General features: G+C 42.0%; 1 protein-coding gene across 1 annotated transcript; it reads right to left on the reverse strand.

Annotated features, from left to right (window-relative positions):
• Positions 1 to 13,930: 13,930 nt before the first annotated feature.
• On the reverse strand, positions 13,931 to 18,811 carry EDN1 (endothelin 1). Its single transcript, XM_031589368.2, has 5 exons — positions 18,568 to 18,811; positions 18,330 to 18,483; positions 17,197 to 17,355; positions 16,820 to 16,927; positions 13,931 to 15,219 (listed from the first exon to the last, which is right to left on the reverse strand). The coding sequence occupies exons 1-5, from the start codon at positions 18,629 to 18,631 to the stop codon at positions 15,081 to 15,083; spliced, it is 624 nt and encodes a 207-aa protein (XP_031445228.1). The 5' UTR covers positions 18,632 to 18,811; the 3' UTR covers positions 13,931 to 15,080.
• Between the last annotated feature and the right edge of the window lie 298 nt (positions 18,812 to 19,109).

A 19,109-nucleotide genomic window follows, 5' to 3' on the forward strand; every position in this document is an offset into this window, starting at 1 on the left:
TTTCTTTTCCCTTGGTTAATGCATGTGTTTACAAGCACAGTAAGTAGTGTGTGAGAACCTCCCTGCCTGCAAACCTAAAGTCCTTTTTCAGCTGCAGACTTGCACTGTAATAAGCCAATTTTTTTTCCTCCAGTTTTGCACTGGCTCTCAGGCTCCCCCTGTTTTGTGACTCACATAAAAAACTTGTGGGAGAGCTCATAGATTTTTATCACCAGTGATGAACTGTGATGTTTTCCAAAAAAATTGCTGATGTACATACAGTAATCTGTGCCTGTACATCCAGAACAGTCCTCTTTTGGCAGAAAGGTGTACAGTGGAAATAAAAGTGATGTGAGAAATAATTTCCTTACAGGGTGCTGTGTGAGGTCCAAGCTGAACTGAGAAAGGATTAAGCTGTTAACTCAATAGTTATTTGTCAGAGTATGTAGGCTGGGTTGATGATCCTAGGCAAGGGCAACTCATACACCTCATCCTATAGGGTATCTCTGGGTATCCAAAGGTCATGCCTTGCAAAAATAGCAGGAAAACAAGGTTCAACATTCCATGCAGTTTCTCAGCCCAAGCTCCTGTTAAACCAGGAAAGTTGTAGAGATCGTCCAATAGCTGTGTGTTTGGTGGCATCTAACTTGACATGCCCAACATCCAGACAAGGAAACCTACAGCCCTGCACATCACTGTTCAGAAGCTGCTGAGATGTACTCTTATCTATTATTTCTCTTCATCATTTCCAGCATATGTCATGCACAGCGTCACTTAAATGGCTCAGAAAAAAATGAGTTATACAAATGAAATGCCCCATTACCCTACATTCTTTATCATGTGCCATTTTAGACATTCTTTAAAAATAAGAAATCTTGTAACAAAGCATTAATGAAGGGAAAAGACTCTTTGATCTCTATTTCACATATACACACATATTCTCTTAGGCATTTTTGTGTGCTCATCTCTTCTTTCTCTCTTGCAATTTCTCAGGCCCTCCTGGAGGCCCTGCTTTCTTGCATGTTCATTGGTACACAAAATTCAGTCAAGACGAAAGATTTGCACATGTTAATTAGTCAGGCCGAGTTTTACTTATTCTGGAGAGAGTCTTAAAAAATGAAAAGGCATTGAGTGTCAACAGTGGAGCACTCAATGATAGAGCAATATTTGTTTTTATAGATGTGCTACCAAGTGCCATCAGTCCTGACTGCCCGGCCATGAGGTGAATTGAACAGGAGGAAAACACTCCACTTTCCCAAGAACAGACATAGGTTATCTTTTCTTTAACCTTCCAGTTTGTTTCCCCAGCTTGTTTGTTTGCGTTGTTTTACCGTCTGCCCATTTGAGGTGTGTTTCTGGTTCAGTGCCCCTCTAAAGGCCAAAGGAATTAGCACTGCTGAAAGAAATTCAGTACTGAATTGCTCTTGTGTTGTCCGGACTTTGTTATGGCTTCAGTTCATTAAAACCAAGAGACAGACAGCTGGAAGAGAGACCAACTAGACGGGGCCACTTGGGACTGGATGGTGGTTAAGTCTTCTTTAGGGGGCAGGGCCGTTTCCTTTTGAAAAGAACATGATGAAAATGTCATAGCTGTGAACTGGCATGCTAAGTAGGAAATGACATTCCAGACAAGCTGAAGGAAGAGCACTAGATACTCCATGCCTCAATTTTCCTAAGTGCTTTGTTTCCAGGTCCCAGTGGTAATGCAGCTCAGTTGGCAGAAGGGTACATTGCATCCATGCCTCAGTTCTCCAGTTCTGTCAGTTGGGTGGAATTATTCATCTGAGCACCTCCTAGTCCTGAAGGATGGCTCTAGTGGTCCCATAGCTGCCTGATGTGGGCATCCCCAAGGCCAGAGGGCAAATGTTTATCAGGATGGAATCCAGCTTTCATGAATTCACTGCATCTGTCTGAAACAGACAGGCAAGGCATGGGATGAAGAATTCAGCAGGGTGAAGATGGGCCCCTCCCAAAGAAATGCAGCCATCTCAGATAAAAGGAGACAAGACTGAACCCTTAATTTTTCTGTTTCTCACTGAGATCCTTGCTATTGCTGATAAAGCTTAATTTTGCACAGCTATTCTGAATCGAACTTCCCAGGACTCCCTGGTCTAGTTAACCAAACTTATCAAAACCACCTGAAATAGGAGCAGAGTCCTTGAAGAACAGTAGCAATAAAGTGACTTTTTCCTATCAGTTCTCTAAAAACTTGCTGTTGCTACAACAGTAAATGCAAAAACAGGATCATTGTAACAGACTGGCCTATTTTTAACAGCAAACCAGGACTGAAGTTTTTCTCTTTTATTGCTTTTAAACTGTTATTCCTCTTTCCCTTCCCCATCCTCACATTTAATATTTCCATTACTGAGAAAGACTGGAAAATAGAAGCAAAAATATGTAGAGGAAAGAAATGACAGAAGAGAAGTTCCTGATAGAAAATGGCCTGTTTTGTCCATGTCAGCAAAAAAACATCTAAAAATACTTTGAAAACCAAAATTTAGAACACCATTTTTAGTTCTACAAGAATTTGATGCCTATTAAAAAAGGATTTAATCTGTAAATAATGATCCAGCTCTGTTAAATAAACTATTAAAAATAAGTTGGACACCTTGCAAACATATGCATCTGCTAAACAGCATACCTTATAATTAACAAAATGTGGCTGAAATCTCCTGTACTTGGAGGGAAACATTCATCAGAATTCTTTTGAAGCTATTTCTGTCTAGTGTGTCAGGGTTTGCTAAACTGTTTCCTAGGCTCTTCATCAAAGAACAGTAGAAAAGATATGAAACATAATTTAAAAATAGCTACTTATTAAGAAAAACAGATGATGCATTCATGACGAAACTGCAAAATTTTGCCAACCTTGAATACCAAGTTCTTCAGTTGTAACTCATTTGCACTGGAAACTTAGTTAATTGTTCAGAAATACACATTCATAATATTGCAGAGCTCTGAAAGAAGTAGGTGCTGACACATCCTTCCAGCACATAGAGCCTACAAACAGGAGGGGAGTCAACTCTTTGAAAGGGTAGATAGTGGCAAGACAAGGAGAAATGGTTTTATGTTGAGGGAGAGAAGATTTAGGTTGGATGTCAGGGGGAAGTTCTTTACAGAGAGAGTGGTGAGGTGCTGGAACAGACTGCCCAGAGAGGTTGTGGATGCCCCATCCCTGGAGGTGTTCAAGATCAGGTTGGATGGGGCCCTGGGCAGCCTGGTCTGGTATTAAATGTGGAGGTTGGTGGCCCTGCATGTGGGAGGGGGTTGGAGATTCATGATCCTTGAGGTTCCTTCCAATCCAAGCCATTCTATGATTCTATGATTAAATAAAATGCATCTATTTTTATGTTATTGTGTCCTGAATACAGTACTTTTTTTTTTTTTTTTTTTTTCCCCTTTTAAAATATAAAAATAATCCACATCTTTCCAGGGCACTTGATTCACAATGAAAAATATTTTTATGTCTTATGTCAGCATTACTTTGTTCAGAATTAAGGACTACAATACTGAAATCTCTCATTTGTGACAGCATCCCTTTCTTATCAGTTCTCTGTTTCCCATAATAGCATCTTGTGCTGGAGATGCAACATAGCAGCATTTCAGATCACTCAGCTTTGCTCATCAATTTTCATCTGTTTGAATGAAAAATCACATAAGGAAATATAACTTTTATGATACAAGACAGTGAAACTATGGAGGAATTGAATGCTAGCTTGAAATTGAATTTCCCAAACAAAGTAGTCTGAATCAGATTTTGAAACTGAAATAGTAGCAGGAAAAAAAGGTTAAATATAATTTCAGTTAAAACTGAAATTATTTAATGGCCAGGGTTGCAGACTTGAGTCTGCCTTTCAGTTTAACTGTTCCTGTCATTACTTAACCTCCAGAACTGCATGACAAACTATTATGAATGTATCAGCAAAATGAGGTTCTAGAAAGATAAATCAAATAAGTACACTGGGAAACAGAAAAGTATCAACACTGAAGAAATGATGGTGTCACTCAGACAAATGTTAAAAGGTTGGTATCAGCAGCTGGAAAAGATTGAGAGATTCTTAGCAATTGTGCCCTTCATCACAAGCTATAAACAGTGGAATTAGCTCTATCTAGCTCTTCACATGACTTTGCACCCTGATTTAATTAATTCTTTGAGCATATATAAAAAATCATCTCCAACACATTTTGGCATTGGCTGAAGTCCTGCAGTGTACAGAGCACATGTCAGACTACAAATGCAGGGCTTGCATAAGACACAGCAAAATTTCCTTCTCTGTCTTTCACTTATTCTTTTATTGCCTGCCAGAGCTTTAGAAGAAGCATTACTCAAAATCTCAAAAGAAATCCTGTTCCTGCAAAATTTCCAGACTCTTCTATTTTCTGTGCAGAGTGATTCTTTAGTCCCACAACTCATAGCCAGCATGTATCTAGTATCTTGGAGTAGATATGTGCTGGTATCTTAATGTGTAACTCCCATGCCCTCCTTGTCTACCTTTCTCTTCTACTCTTTCCCATAGTCACAAGCATTCTGGAGGCTGAATAGGTTAGACATGTAGACCGACCATGACTTTTAGTGTTAGTGCAATCACTAATCTGAGAGGTCACAGAGGATGGTGCCTGGATGGAAAACTCACTTCTGAAAGTTGCCACTCTTACAGTTATTTTTTCATTCAGGTTTGCAGGAATTTCCCCAGTCTTTTAAACAATACTCAGAATTAAGTATAACAGTTTCTAATACCTCAGCAGAGCTCTTTGTGTTACTGTAATCCTGTGAAAATCAAACATGAGTTGCTGTGAACTTGAGGACAGCATCTAAACTGCTCAGTAAACAAATGGAAGATAAGCTAAGCTTGCTCCATCTTTGTAGCTGTATACAGGTCTCTGGATCAGGAGGCAAGTCAACAAATGTTATCACTTCTATTTGTGTGCGTTTGTTTTTAAGAGCATAAGAGGCACACTATTGTCCTTTCCCTTGTTTTTGTCTGCAGTGAAAAGTCAAGATCAGTTTAGAAGTTACCTGCATCTTTACCATCTCATCCAGTGAAGAGAAACACATTTCAGCTTATCCAAAATAATAGTAGGCATGTAACTCACATTTGATCACCTGAGAATATTAAAGACCTGAGGAGAATACTTCTTTGCCATTACAATATTTTTGCAGCAGTTGGCTGTACCCTCTGTTGTCAAACATTAATGAGAAATCAATTCAAATCAAGGTGGCCTCATCCCACAGCTTTGTTCTCTATCTTCAGTGTATGAAGTCACTTCATCAGGTTTCAGTGAGAACTCACCTGGCTCAAAGCTAGCATAACTTTTCACTTACATCACGAGATATTTCAGGGCAGGGTGTGGTGGGCCTGGACATGGTCACTTCTCATGCTGGATACCACTCTGGAAACATCCACCATGACTTCAACTTTTTCACCAGCCAAACTCCTAATGAGAAATTTGGCTTAAACTAGTTCTCTCAAGGAATATCAGTGTCGACTAAATGATCTGAATTTCTGATTGCTATCATATGTGGCACGAATTCATAAAGTTTCATCGAACTTGGAGTCAGCACTGTGAGAACTGATTGTTATTGAGATCCTGGCATGTACACTCTTGAAAGAAAGAGTGCTTCACTGCTGTTTCTACATCCTTTCTAACCACATTGAAATTCTCACTTTCTAATCATCTTAATTTTGAACTGCTTCCTTTCAGTAGTTTAACTTTTCCCTTTTGCCAGGATGGAAGAATTTCCATTGTAAGATTATCCTGGAAATGAACAATTAAAAATAACATCTCTTGGATGTGGCAGGCTTTCCAAATATCTGATTAAGTTAAAAAGACCAAGAATATCTTTTTTTTTTCTCTCTCTCATTATGGTAATCAAAATTAGCCATTTCATCCCATCGAGTCATCCCAGCTATGTGAGTGTTATGCAGGAGCTAGTCTCATTCAAAATTTCATGGGAATTAAATTCTCATCAGACTTGTTTCTCTCTTGCTTTCTTCTTCCCTTTGTCTTTTTGCCTTTTCAGGATGCGAAGTCCTAGAGATCGTTCATAGTAATTAAACCTGTCCTAGAAATCCAGCTTAGGCAGATGAGTTTATCTTGCCGAGAGTTTCCTTTATTTTCTTCACTACGCCTTCAGTTGATTTCATAGCTGTTATATAGTGCATATTGCTCTTAGCACTTGCTTATCTTAGAAGATATTGGAAGAGAATTATTTTTCTATGAAAGAACAATTGAAAAAAATACAGCTGTTTTGCTGTTCTTCTGTGGGAAATTCAGATTTCACATAAGAATATTAGATATTGACTACAGTAGGCCCAAATGCACATTTCATTCTGCTTAATAAAGCTGTACCCCTCAAAAGCTACTTTATAAAGATAAAGTGGTGTAATCTCTGTAGGTTCCTTTGCCCGGTCAATTGAGAAAGTCAGATGTCTCCAGAGGATCATTCTTCTCATCTCAAGTGCATCAGTCAGCTATGTAAGTTAAACTACCAACGTCTCCTGTCTTTATTTCATATAGGCCACTCTAGGTAATTCAAAATTCTGAATTCATAGTATGCTCAATAAGTCCAGCTTACACTGGGAAAGTGGCAGCGTACTTGGAAATACTTAAGGCAAAAGATTCAGCACATCTCAGTTATTTCTTTCTCGATTTGGTCAAAATGTTCCTCAACCTGGAGGACATCAGAGAGAAATTTCACTCAGGGATCATCTCCTTTGTCTGTGGTGAAAACAAGCCTTGGTGGCCAGGCCGCAGACAGCTTTGGAGTAACCACACTGAACCACACCACAAAACCTCACATTTGTCTGTAAGCTTTCAGGGGTGAGTGAGAAGTGAAGCATCAGTCAGCACCTCCTATTGTTCATGCTTGCACTTGGGTTGTGTCGTTCCATTTTTCTAATGAGTGCTCTCTCATCAGAATAATCAGGCACAGGAAAAGTGATTGTACTGAAAGACGGGATTGCGTGCAAATGAAGTTCCCAGATATAAGACAGACTCATGGCTGTGAGGATGTGTTTTCAAAAATTTATCACTGGTAACAACACTGGGTCCATGTCTGCAAACTTTATTTCCAGGAGTCAGCCAGGCCCTGCTGGAGCATTCCTGTTTCGTTATCACAACTGGAGAATGAGCAAACAGCAAGAGCAGAGCAAGGATTTTCCTCCAGATCCAAGTGCTGTTATTGCAGCTTTCTTTGAAATTGTCCTTTGCTTCTGATGGCCCAAGAAAAAGGGAGTCACTGATGTGCAGTGGTGATGCTAACACTGCCTGTGAGCTGGCCTGTTTGGAAGTCAGCCTCTCTTGGCATTGCCATGATTAGTAATGCCCATTGCTCCTCCAGCACCTTCAGGCCTTGCTCATGGAGGTCTGCTGAAGGGCAGGACCATTTCTGTGCTGGTACTGCCCCTTTCCAGATGTCCAGCAAGCTCTGTTGAGCTTTGTGAAAGCTGAGCACACAGCTCAACTCTATCTCCTCTAACCGTCAGTATCTTTCTATAATAAAACATAATTTTATTTTTCTGTCCAAAAGAGAAAAATGAAATCATCAAATGACTATGCAAGAGTATTATGACCTCTGCCATATTCTTACAGTTTTGCAGAGGAATCTGATGCAAGAATTAACAACATCTCAGAGAGTCCAAGGAGAAGGTTTCTTTGGGTTCTCCATCATGTAGTGGTCATGAAATGCCCTTGAAAAACAGGCCCAAATTCTGCACCTTTGCTCCCACCCATAAGAACATAATTCAGTCAAATATTGTCTGGTTCCTTCATATAGGCCAAGACCTTTCTGCCCTTGTTTTCAACTATGTCTTCCTCCTCAGCAAGACCATCATAAGTGTCTGAGTACAGCCTGGAGACTGTCTTTCCTCCTCCTCCTCCACATCCACCTTTACTTTTCCGCTTTTCAGGTGCATATTCTCTCCTCGTACCAAGCCTCACTCCTATAGCAATGCCTATCTTTTTCTGGGCAAGGTGCTGGGAAGTTAGGGATGAGCATTTACAGACACTCGGAACTGCCTCCTAAGTAAATGAGAGAAAACTAAAGGATCCCCAGATGACAGCGATTATTGATTCTGTAACTATCTCAACAGCTCCACCAGCAGAGGTATGTAAAAGGAGCTCATCAGTTATAAATTGATTCTTCCAGGGATCAAAGGTCTGTCAGGGCAACAATTAGTTCTGGCAATATATCAGCTGTTCAAGATTGTCAGGTAGAGAGAGAAGGGCAGTTCTGCATCAGCTCCCCTCCAAAGCTACTGTAGACCCAGATAGGATGTGGAGATCAGTCATTTGCTGCATATCTCATGTCCTCAGATGTTTTGTCAGCCTTTCCGACACCTGATCCAATTCTGTGGGGCTGTCAGGTTAAAAGGAGGCATTTCTTAGCACGCTGAAGTCACACGGGCTATAGCTTATTTATCTCCTTGACAGTATCCCTGTCGAATCCCCATAGAGCGGCTAAACGAATGCAGCAGAAAGACAAAAGCAAAACAAAACCCCACAAACCTGTGTTCTGTTTCTAATTAGCCATAAACCATTCAGAGCTGTGCAAATGTGCTGTCCAGAGAGGAAAAACTGAGGGCAGTTTGTAGACCTCATAGTAAAAAAATCCATGTAAACAACATGAGCTTTTTAAACAGAAGTACAGGCAAAAGCAACCATTGTGCACAGCACGGCCTGGGCAGGGTGCTGTGAGCAGCAGCTAAAGCATCTTTGGTGAGGGCACCTAAATAATCTGGCCATTCTGACCAGTCTCTGCTGTATTAAAAGGGGATAAAAAAGACAAATATAGAGACAGAGAGCCCCTCAAGACTAGTTTTTTGACAGAAAGAAGGAAATCCAAAATGTGTTGTACATCACCAGAAGCTGTATTACACGTGCATTGGTGTCTGTACTACAGATACATGTGCAAATATACCAAGTGCTTTGAGTTTTCCCCACTGTGCTTATCCGCCCTGCTACATGCACACTTTGCAATACCTGCTAATGCAGTTATACAAACAGTTTTTTTAATCAGAATATCTTTCTTATTTGCTATGAGTCTGGACTCAGTTCTGTTCTTGTCTATGCTGACATCTTGTTTTTGCAACCTTTTTTCAAACATGCTTTCCATGTATAACACAAAGATTTACTTTATATTTAATGTGGACCACTAAAAAATTCCCAGTGGAAGTGCAAACTGTTCCAAAAATTTCACATATGCATGTTGTTGCAAAGCATGTATGAATTTGCATCCCTTAATCACATTTCATGGTTCTTCAGACGTTCATGGATCACAGGTAGAACAAACAACAATGATCAGAGCTTCATCCAGAAACAGCTCACAAAAGCACTTGGCTACAAAAGCAGAAAAGAAATGCTTGAAAGAAGAAAAATAAAAAGTGAAGAAGGAAAGGTTGTAGTTGGCTTAGAAGGTTGACCTCTGTGCATGTATGGACATTTTCAGAAATGTTTGTGGAGCAAAATAATGACTCAGCAAAAAGTTGTTTGTTCAAAGAATACAGTTTTACTGCACAATGATACCCAGCCAACTTTGTGACTTGCCTAAAGGGTCAACACCGAAATCAACAGTCCATAATCCATTGCCAATTCAGGGCAAAGACAGCACTTGCAGACACCTCACCTTCCATCCAAATGAAAGATGTTCTCCTGTTTATAATGAAGCAGACTTAGGGCCAAGTACAATTAAATTAACAGCTTTAATGCACATTGTTTTCAAACCACTGGAAAGCACAAAGCTGCAAAGTGTCCTGCTGGATGCATACTGAGAAAGACCTAATGGTTAGCAGAGGCCTAGAAGGAAATCCATGGGCCAAGTCCTTAACAAAGGCCATCACATTCTAGAGTATAGTTTTTGGAAAAATGATGAAAACAATTCTTCTTTCGAGCATGTGGAAGAAATATGGACAAAGGAGCCTCTGTAGAAGTATTTGTAGGTTTCATGTTCATGTGCTGTATCTGTGTGACTGTTTCCCTAGGCTGGTGAAGCCAGTGGAACTCCTCCAAGCTAACCCAGGTGACATCATGTTGGTCCATCTGCAGGGAAACTATGACCAGTGGACAACTTCCCCAGCTGAGATGCTTTCTCAGAAAATGTTGCTATAAGATACCTATAAAACCAGTGGGAGGATTTGGAGACCATATGTATGAATGGTGGACCTGCCATTGCAAAGCAGCTCAGTTGGCATTACCCAGGGGAGCCTGTGGCCAAGTGGGAAGGATGGTTTACATTTCCAGGGGATGACATTACAGTTGATGTTTTATGCTCACTTATGCTGCTCCAGGGATACTCACCAAAGTGGGTGAGCAAGTTCAGGGCACGAGAAAGTACAGAAATCCCTACTCCCTCCAGGAGGGATCTTGGTCCTTGCAAAGTAGCAGCACCTCTTTGCAGTCTAGTTATGGGTTAAATCACTTGTCATAGGTCACAGTTACTTAGGAACTTTTCTGCATACAAGTAGACAATGTAAAGGTCTGTTTCTGCAAAGAGTACAGTGAGCACCATTTGCCCAATTTTTCTGCCCACTTTAGTTTGCTGTCTAGTTTGTGAATATCACTGCTTTATGTCTCTGTTAGAAATAAGAGAGGTTGAGAACAAGAAGTAGAAGAAAAACAAATATCTTGAAACAACAGGACTGAATGAGACGATTACTAGGGGAATAGTTCTGGTTCATCAGAACAATTAATGCATGTGGCTACCTTTGAGCAGGTGTGTCCTAAGGTCATTGACTCATTTTTCATGATGGACACTACACCAAGTGCTTGATTAAATCACACCTGTGAAAAGAGATGGAGAAAGCAGAGGTAAATGTAAATCCAGTCTACACGACAGTGCTTCTTTCTTCTCAAAAGAGTAGAGACCAGTTTTGTTTCTAATGATTGGTACATAACATACATTTATTTCCATTAGCTGGGGGGGAGGCAGGGGAGAAGTTAGTTTTAGTGGTTTAATTTTTTGTTATTATTGTTATTATTATTTCCTTGAGGGAAAAAACACAACAACAATGTGAGCTCGAAGTACAGCTGCTGAACTCAAATCATTTCTGCAGCTCCCAAAATAGCTGGAAAGGTTGATGAAACCACAGGTTCCATAGGGCTCTTCTTTTCCTACGAGCAGCTTTCTTGAGCCAAAGGCAAACTGCCCCAAAGAGATATTCATCAAATTTGGTGCTAGCAAATGCTTGTGGGGCAAAAAAAAAAATGCAAGAAAAAATTAAGAGGCAGAACAGCAGCAATGAAAGCCACTGAAGTCTTGTGCTAGCATCAGCAAATAGTGTCCGTTTGCTCTCTTCATGGTGATATCAGAGAGAAAAAAGCCTTTCTGGGTCAAGCTCTGCTCTTGTTTTCACTGAAATAAATGATGCCTCCATATTGAGAGAACTGTTGGCTGACCGAGTGACCCGGTGGACTTCAGACAGAATCAGGTCTCCTTGACCTGATCAGAATACAGGAGCTTGTCCCAGGCACGCCGCAGAGGCGTAGCAGCCGATAGTTTAACCATATTGAGAAATAGAAAAATAGGCTCCCCTATCATTTTTCACCTAGTTCAGATTTTATCAGAGATATAAAGTAAAGAAAAACTTGACCACTGATTCTGGCTGTGTTTCCAAAATCTCTTTTGCATGATGTTTACTCTGGGAAAAATGATCCTGCCAGTATCTTTGTACTTTATCTGTGGCATTCTGTCTCTTTGCATACTTATGCTCACCGTCACAGCTTCCAAGAATTCGCATCTAATAAATCAAAAACTCTGTCCTTTTGTTTCCTGGGTCACAAAGGAAGAACACTAAATTAAACAAAGATACTGGTCAAGAAAGGGAGCTGAATTTCTACCCAAGGAACCTAATAATAGCACCACAATGCAGATGAAGCTGAAATTGATACGGTTTTATATACACAGAGGCAAATAACTGAGTGCTAAGAAAATAAACATCAGATAGCATTCAAACAGTGGTCTAACCAGCTCATTCTGTTTGTAAATATAGAAATGTGTTGTAGTGGCTAAATTTAACCTAATGTAAGGAAACACGAACAAAAAGGCTGGTATTTGGTAACTTCTATAGGCAACATTAGGACATCCTGTGTGAATTATTTTAGGGCAGTTCATGATAACATGGTACAGATTAGAGTTGCCATTTCTGGAAAAATTAGGTCAGAATTATGTAGATAAGATGGAAGGAATTTCAGTGGCATTGTATTATTTTCCTGACTTCAAGCCTGACTCACATGTCAAAGCTTTGTTTTATTGTATACCTTGCTTTGGTATGCAGTCAAAACAACTTTTCTTCAGAGAAAATGAAAATAAACAGATGGAGCAAGTAAGAAACGCACATAGCATTGAGTGAAATCCGTACAGCAAGCATAAATTAGGGAGAAATAGCCTTTTCCAATGAAGATTTTTACAATTTCAGCAATGATCATGATGAATTCACGAAAAATGAGTGGAGAGAGATACAACTTGATAACAGTTTAGGAACTGGGCCATTCCTTGATCTTAATCTGAGCTGTGATTTCAGGTGTATTTTGGGACCATTAGGGTAGGGCCACTGTGAAAAACCATCTTCTCTGTATGCTCCCACTTGTCCTTCTCAGATCTCATCTCATACTGGAGAAAACTCTCATTTACTTGCAACAGTTCATAGCCACGAAAGGTTTACATGGTGAGAGAAAACTTGAGATGAGTTCTAGATAAAAGAATGAAAGCCCTAATTCCGCAGCCTTGCCTCCGCAATCAGAGCAATGTTTCCATTGGCTTCAGGTAGAATATTTTTTCACTCAGATCATTTATAATAAATAAGAATGTACTTTTACTTTGCCACATCCTCAGTGCCAGAAATCCCAGCACATACCATGCCTCTCTTTTTTTTTTTTTTTTTTTTCACCAGGGGTTCTGAAGCTCTTTCTGCCATGGGACTCACTTTGAGAAGGAGCAAACCTTTGGGATGGGCTGTGAGCCAGCCTTCAGATAAAGAGCCTGGTGCTCCCTTTTGCTTATTCTCTGAGACAGATTGTTGAATTCTGGTTTTTTGGCCCAGCTCGTTAACACAAACTACAGCAAGCAGCACTTAACACAGAGCCAGGCTGCCGACACTGCCACCTCTCGGCTTTTATCATCACACAAAAAGCAGCAGAATAGCATGAAGAAAACAGAGCAGAGGCTGCACATAGACTTCTGGTGTTGGGATACGGAGTGAGCTGCAAGCAAATGAACATCAACGAAGAAATCTAGAACAAAACTAGCATTTTTTAACAGCCAACGTAGCCAGGTTCTGTCTCATGCTTTGTATTTTATCTGCTCATAAAAGCTTTCTTCAAAAATAATTTTTTACCTAAAAAACTTGAACTTTTTTTTTCACTCCCACCACAGAATCAGAGATCATTACATCCATTGATTTGCTTTAAGCATCTTTCCAGCTATAACTACATTAGCCCAAAGCATCTAGTGATGTGCAACATTCAATATCTGCTCTAGCACTTTCCTCACTCGAGGCCAGGACCCATTGAGATCTCCATCTTTAGCTTTGGTAGCATGGGTTGAGACTTCAGGGATGGCATAGTAATAAATAATATTATCCTACTGGGGCCAATATAGACCACAAAGCACCCACTGTGTGCATTTTTCTCCTCTAGTTCATTAACATCCAATCTTTACTGGCAATATTTTAATGGTACGGTATATTCAACATTGGATGAAAAATGACATTAGTGACATGAAAGAGCAGTCTAAACTCATCTGGCCAACTCAAATTCATCAACAAGTTTTTGTGTGGAAGATTTTAGCTAGAGCAAGTGCTGTCTGTTGTCTCACACCTGGCATAAGCCTGGCATAAACTGCCCATGCTGGGATTTTGCTACTCTGATAGAAAGGCAGTCATGAGCACAGAATTCACCTAGGTCAGCTTCATATGTCAGCACACAGAAAAAGCAGGGCACACTGAAAACAAGCCAATACAGTAATTAAAAATATTTATTTCTGAAGACATTTACCTCGATAGGCATAAAGCATTTCCCAATTTCATACAGAAATACATAAAACACACATAGACCAATATGGCCTGCTTCAATGTGTATTCAACATGGTAAATATAATGAAGTACTTGTGTAAATATAAATACAAAAAAAAAAAAAAAAAAAAAAATTAAGCACATAAAATTCAACCAAACCTGTCAGCAAATTCAACAACGTGAACAAATTCGCTGCTAAAAACATTCACCCAATATTAGCCTTTTGACATAATTTAAAACAACCCTTTGTCTCTACGTGTTTCTACCAAACAAGGCACTGAATGAATCTCACAACAGTATCTGGTACAGCTTCACTCCAGTGCTGTTTTGGTGTTGTGTAAGACACAACAATCTCTATTATTAGAACTTGTTAGCCAGATATCCTTGTTATGGGAAACCCAGCAGCGCCTTCCAACATTTATTTTCTGTTGAATGATCCTTTGGTATCCAAAGGCAAAGGACTTTGGCTATGTGAACAAGCACAGCATCTAACCCACATTCAGATAACTCTGGTTGCACAAGTAAACTAGACTTCTGAAAAAAGGCAAAGGGTTGCAGCTGATTAGTTAAGGCAATAACAAGGTATAAAAATACTCTAGCAGGAGTGCAACAAACAGTATGCGAGGTAGACATGTATATATGCAGTAAGTCCTGACAAGAGTAGCACTGTGGCTTTCATTTTTGCATTTTAATCAAGAAGTGAGAGTTTTTACTTTGACGTTTGCCCACTCAGATCTTGCTTTCTGTCCTTCCTAAGTACATCAGTCAGGTCTTCCTTGCAAAATGCTTTTTATGTAGACCCTGAAAGCTGCCCAGTTGACGGGTAACATTCCAGTAGCAATATTCAAATGTTTCTTCAGAACGGTGACTTTTAAGGTATATTACTGTGGATTTCCCTTCTTCCCATTCATCTGAATTCCAATAGGATGAAATCCTTTGCTTTTATAGCTCCAAATATGGGACTTCCTCAGTGTTTCGTCCTGCTGCACAAACAGTTGGACAGATAGGCCCTTTGCCATTGTGGAATGTTAAAAGTCAAAGAATTTTGGTGATGCTTTGACAGCAAATGTAAAGAAGAAAGACAGGATGATCCTCCCACTAGGACGTTTTCAGGCTTTTCCAGATGCTTTGCCTTTTGCTTGCCCTGTTATGTTTCAGCTTCCGTCCTTTTTGGAGCTCAGCCTTCAGCTTTGCAATACTGAAGGAAGCTTTGATACTGTTACCAATAGCTTCCAGCCTGAAAAAATAAGAAATATATTCTTACTGTTACAGTAATGAAGATGCATCTTCAGTGTGCACACATTCAGCAGTCTGATGAAATAAACCTCGGTCTCAATTTTTGCCATAGGACCCTCAGAAACCAATGACTGCTACACATCTGTCATGATTATACCAACTTAAACCAATTTAAATAATATGTCATTCAGAACTTCAATTCAAACGTTAAAAGAAGTGAAAACATTCATCTAAATTTAAGTGCCTTTAAATAGCACATATCCAACCAAGAGGTCTTCCATGTTACTCTTTTCAGCTGTTTTATTTCTTTTAGGTAAAACTGACCCAGTCCCAGTGAATGAGTATATTTTTCAAGATATAAGCCCCATCTTCAAAATGATTTAAGACCTTTAGGGCCCAAGTATCACTCAAAATCATCAGGCTGCCTGCTAGCATAAACCCTGCTTTCTTTTCCAAGGTAGCACTGTGCTTTCACACAGGCTTAGGGCTGAAGATTGAACACCAAAGATGACATAGCTGTACCAATGCTCAGCTCCAAAACTGACTTCCAACCTCTATGGGGTTCGTAAAAGTACCAAAGCTGATGCATATGTGCATCTCTGAACTGCACTGTGTAGTGATACTGCCACCTACCACCACTCAACTTTTTAATGCATGGATCTCGAAGGGCAGTACTGAAATATACTCTTAGTTTCAGATACTAAGTTGGGTTCAAATATTCATTTAAATTTCATCTTCCCTTTCCTCAACCTTTTGGCTGTCATTTCCATTGCTAGAATCCTGGACTCACGCTGCATACATTTAAGCAGACAATGTAAATGACACAACAGGCAGAAACCCGCCTCCTGCATTCTAGGAAGCCAGACACATCAGCTAGAACAACAGATATAATAAATCACAAAATGGTTTGAGTTGGAAGGGACCCTTAGAGGCCATCTAGTCTAACTCCCCTGCAATGAACAGGGACACCTACAGCTACATCAGGTTGCTCAGAGGCCTGTCCATTTTGACCCTGAATGTCTACAGGGATGGGGCATCCATCACCTCTCTGGATAACCTGTTCCCATGCCTCACCACTCTTAGTGTGAAAATCTTTTCCCTTATACCCTATACCTAAATCTCCCATCTTTTAGTTTGAAATCATTCCCCCTTGTCGTATCACCATTTCTCCTTGTCCTATTGAACATCCTGATAGAATTTCTTCACCTAGTAGAATGGAGGAAAGTATCTAAGAAAAGGCAACCAGACTCCATTTCATAATAAAATAGTTGGGACATACTTTTAAGTAATTGAAATAACATCCAAACATACTGGAATACCGAGTTCTATTATTTCTTTCATAATTTAATTATTTTATAGTTGTCTTAAATCTGAGTTTGCTCCCTCTAAGCAGATGGATAACACCAAGCAGAGCTTGGTACTCTTGTCTTTTCAAGCAAAGGCTCCAATGCATGAACAAAGCCCTGAAAAGATCCTCACTGATTTCCAGAAAACTCTCCATTTGCAATCAACAGCTAAGCCAGTGTTGACCCAAATGGGGGAGAACTATGCACCCTATAGTGCTACCCTGGAGAACTACAGCAGGATGAGAAAAAACTCACCTTTTCATTTTCCTGCTGTCAACAAACTGTTGGTTCATGCATTTAGGTCCAACGCAACCACCAGCTTTGTTGCGGTGACGTGAGGTTTTCTCTGCTGTGGACTGAGCCCTGTTAAAAGGGAAAAGGTGCTGCTGTTAAACAAAAAACAAGTCTGCAATCCACAAGGTGAGGTGTCTCACCAACCACTCCTCAAGGCATGCAATAAGCAATCTTTCTGGGCCAAACCATGGAATGTATCATAGCAGCATGAGCGCCAAGGTAGGAGGCAAGGCTCTGAGGAGATTATTCACTCAGCAAGTGCCAAAATGAGTAAGTCTACCACAATCCAGCCCTATTCACACACGCTGCCTTTTAAAGAGTAGCAACAATAGACGCACCAGAGATCTTTTCCCATCTGGCAGAAGTTCAGACACTTCTTGTCTCTCTGGCTGGCACATCGGCATCTGTTGCTGGCTCCAGCAAGCATCTCAGGCATTATGTCCTTCAGTGATCTTCTGGACCGAGAAGGGCCTCCAAGACCATACGGAACAGTCTTCCTATGATCAAAGAGACAACATGAAAGTCACTCCAATAATTTTGTGGGTTTGGAATAGCAGGGTATATCGGGCAATCTTATCAATGGGATTGATTGTGTGAGTAAAGGTTGCGGAATTGGGAATGCCTTGTTGGTCATAATTTCCACGCGAATACTTCTGATGATCCTGCAACATAGTAATTAGAGTGGCTACTAGCACAGCTAATGACCTTCTAATTGTGATTTCATAAGGCTGCTATCCCTCCCTGTGTGATAGAAAGCAATAAAGCTTCATCTCTTTGAACTTTGGTAACTGCCAATGCTGAAAGAAGCAATAAAAACACAGATCCTCTCTGCTCAGAGTGGTAGTGCAGGTCTCCAAAGCCGGTGTTACAGAGGCTCTGGCTCCCCACTTTTTTGGGGAGGAGATCATAGAATCATAGAATGGCCTGGGTTGAAAAGGACCACAATGATCATCTAGTTTCAACTCCCCTGCTATGTACATGGTCTCCAATTACCAGCCCACGCTGCCCATAGCCACGTCCAGCCTGGAAATGACAGAAGAGGACAGAGCTCAGAACGCTGTGAGTGCACTGCTGTGCAGCAAGGCGCTGAAGGAGGTGGTGAGGGGCCACCTCGTGTGCAAGCAAGCCTTCAGCCTGACAAAATGCTCATACAAAGGCAGGCTGGCAAAACCACTTCGTAGCCAGTGAGGAGCATCCTGCACCTTCTACAGAGCAGCACCCACAGCTCGAGGAAGCGCAGGTGCATTAGGGCAACGAGCAGTGCTTCGCTCAGCCTGGGTGCTCAGATCCCCTCTGTGTTCTCCTAGCGAACCTCGCTGCTGAACTCAGCAAGAAAGCAGCAGGTGGGGTAAAGAAGCAAGAGAGCCCGTGCATATAAATTTCCCTTTTTGTTCTCCCGTTTCTGTTGCGTTCCCAAGCTCCCATCCCACCACCACCACCACCTTATCCCCCAGCCCGGCGGCACACTCACTCGGGGGTGTTGATCCAGATGATGTCCAGGTGGCAGAAGTACACGCACTCCTCGTCCAGCAGCGACGAACAGGAGCAGCGCCGGGCGCGGCGGTGCGAAGCGGCGGCGGGGGGCGGCGAAGTCGGCGATGCGGCGCTCACTTCGGCTCCGGGGGCTGCGGAGGGAGCGGTAGCGGCTCAACAATCGGCTCAGCACCCGGCTCAGCACCCGGCTCCCCGTGCGAGGTTACGGCACCTACCTGCCGGCAGCAGCGCCGGGCACAGCGCGACGAGCAGCGGGAGGAGCAGACGGCTGCAATCCATAGCGGGCGGCGGGAGAAGGAGGAGAGACGGATTTAAGAGAGAGCCGAGGAGCTGGGAGGGAGGAGGGACGAGGCTTCTCCTGTGGCCGGCTGGGCGCTGGCTCCCGCTGGCGGCGGGGCGCGGGGGCAGGCGGCGGCTCGGGGCGGCACGGCGCGTCTGGCTGGCGCGGCGGTCCCCGGCTCCCTTTTATAGCGAACCCCCATGGAGCGGGTAAACAGCCCCGGCGCTATTTTATCCCGAGACAATGTTGTGCCGCTATTAGTCACCGCGCGGCAACGTGCGGCCCGAGATAAGGCCGGCCCGGGGAGGAAATCGCCTGCGAACTTCAGAGCGCCGGCGGCGGGCGGCGGGGGGGTGGGGAGGGGTGAGGGGGGCACCGGGCTGGGCAGCGGCAGAGGGAGAACGGCCGCCTCGCACCTCGCACCTCACACCTGCGGCCCGGAGCCGCTCCGCCCCAGCGGTGCCGGCAGCGGGGCTG

Source organism: Phasianus colchicus, chromosome 3 (assembly GCF_987193195.1).
Source record: "Phasianus colchicus chromosome 3, bPhaCol1.hap1.1, whole genome shotgun sequence".
Classification (NCBI taxonomy): Eukaryota; Metazoa; Chordata; class Aves; order Galliformes; family Phasianidae; genus Phasianus; species Phasianus colchicus.

What these genes read in the sequence shown, in the direction of transcription:
- EDN1 (XM_031589368.2), bottom strand. Translation starts at nt 18,631, where the DNA reads ATGGATTGCAGCCGTCTGCTCCTCCCGCTGCTCGTCGCGCTGTGCCCG. An exon ending in ATCTGGATCAACACCCCCGA is followed by an intron (nt 17,356 to 18,329) that starts GTGAGTGTGCCG and finishes CTTTGATCATAG; the next exon opens with GAAGACTGTTCCGTATGGTC. An exon ending in GACAGCAGGAAAATGAAAAG is followed by an intron (nt 15,220 to 16,819) that starts GTGAGTTTTTTC and finishes TTATTTTTTCAG; the next exon opens with GCTGGAAGCTATTGGTAACA.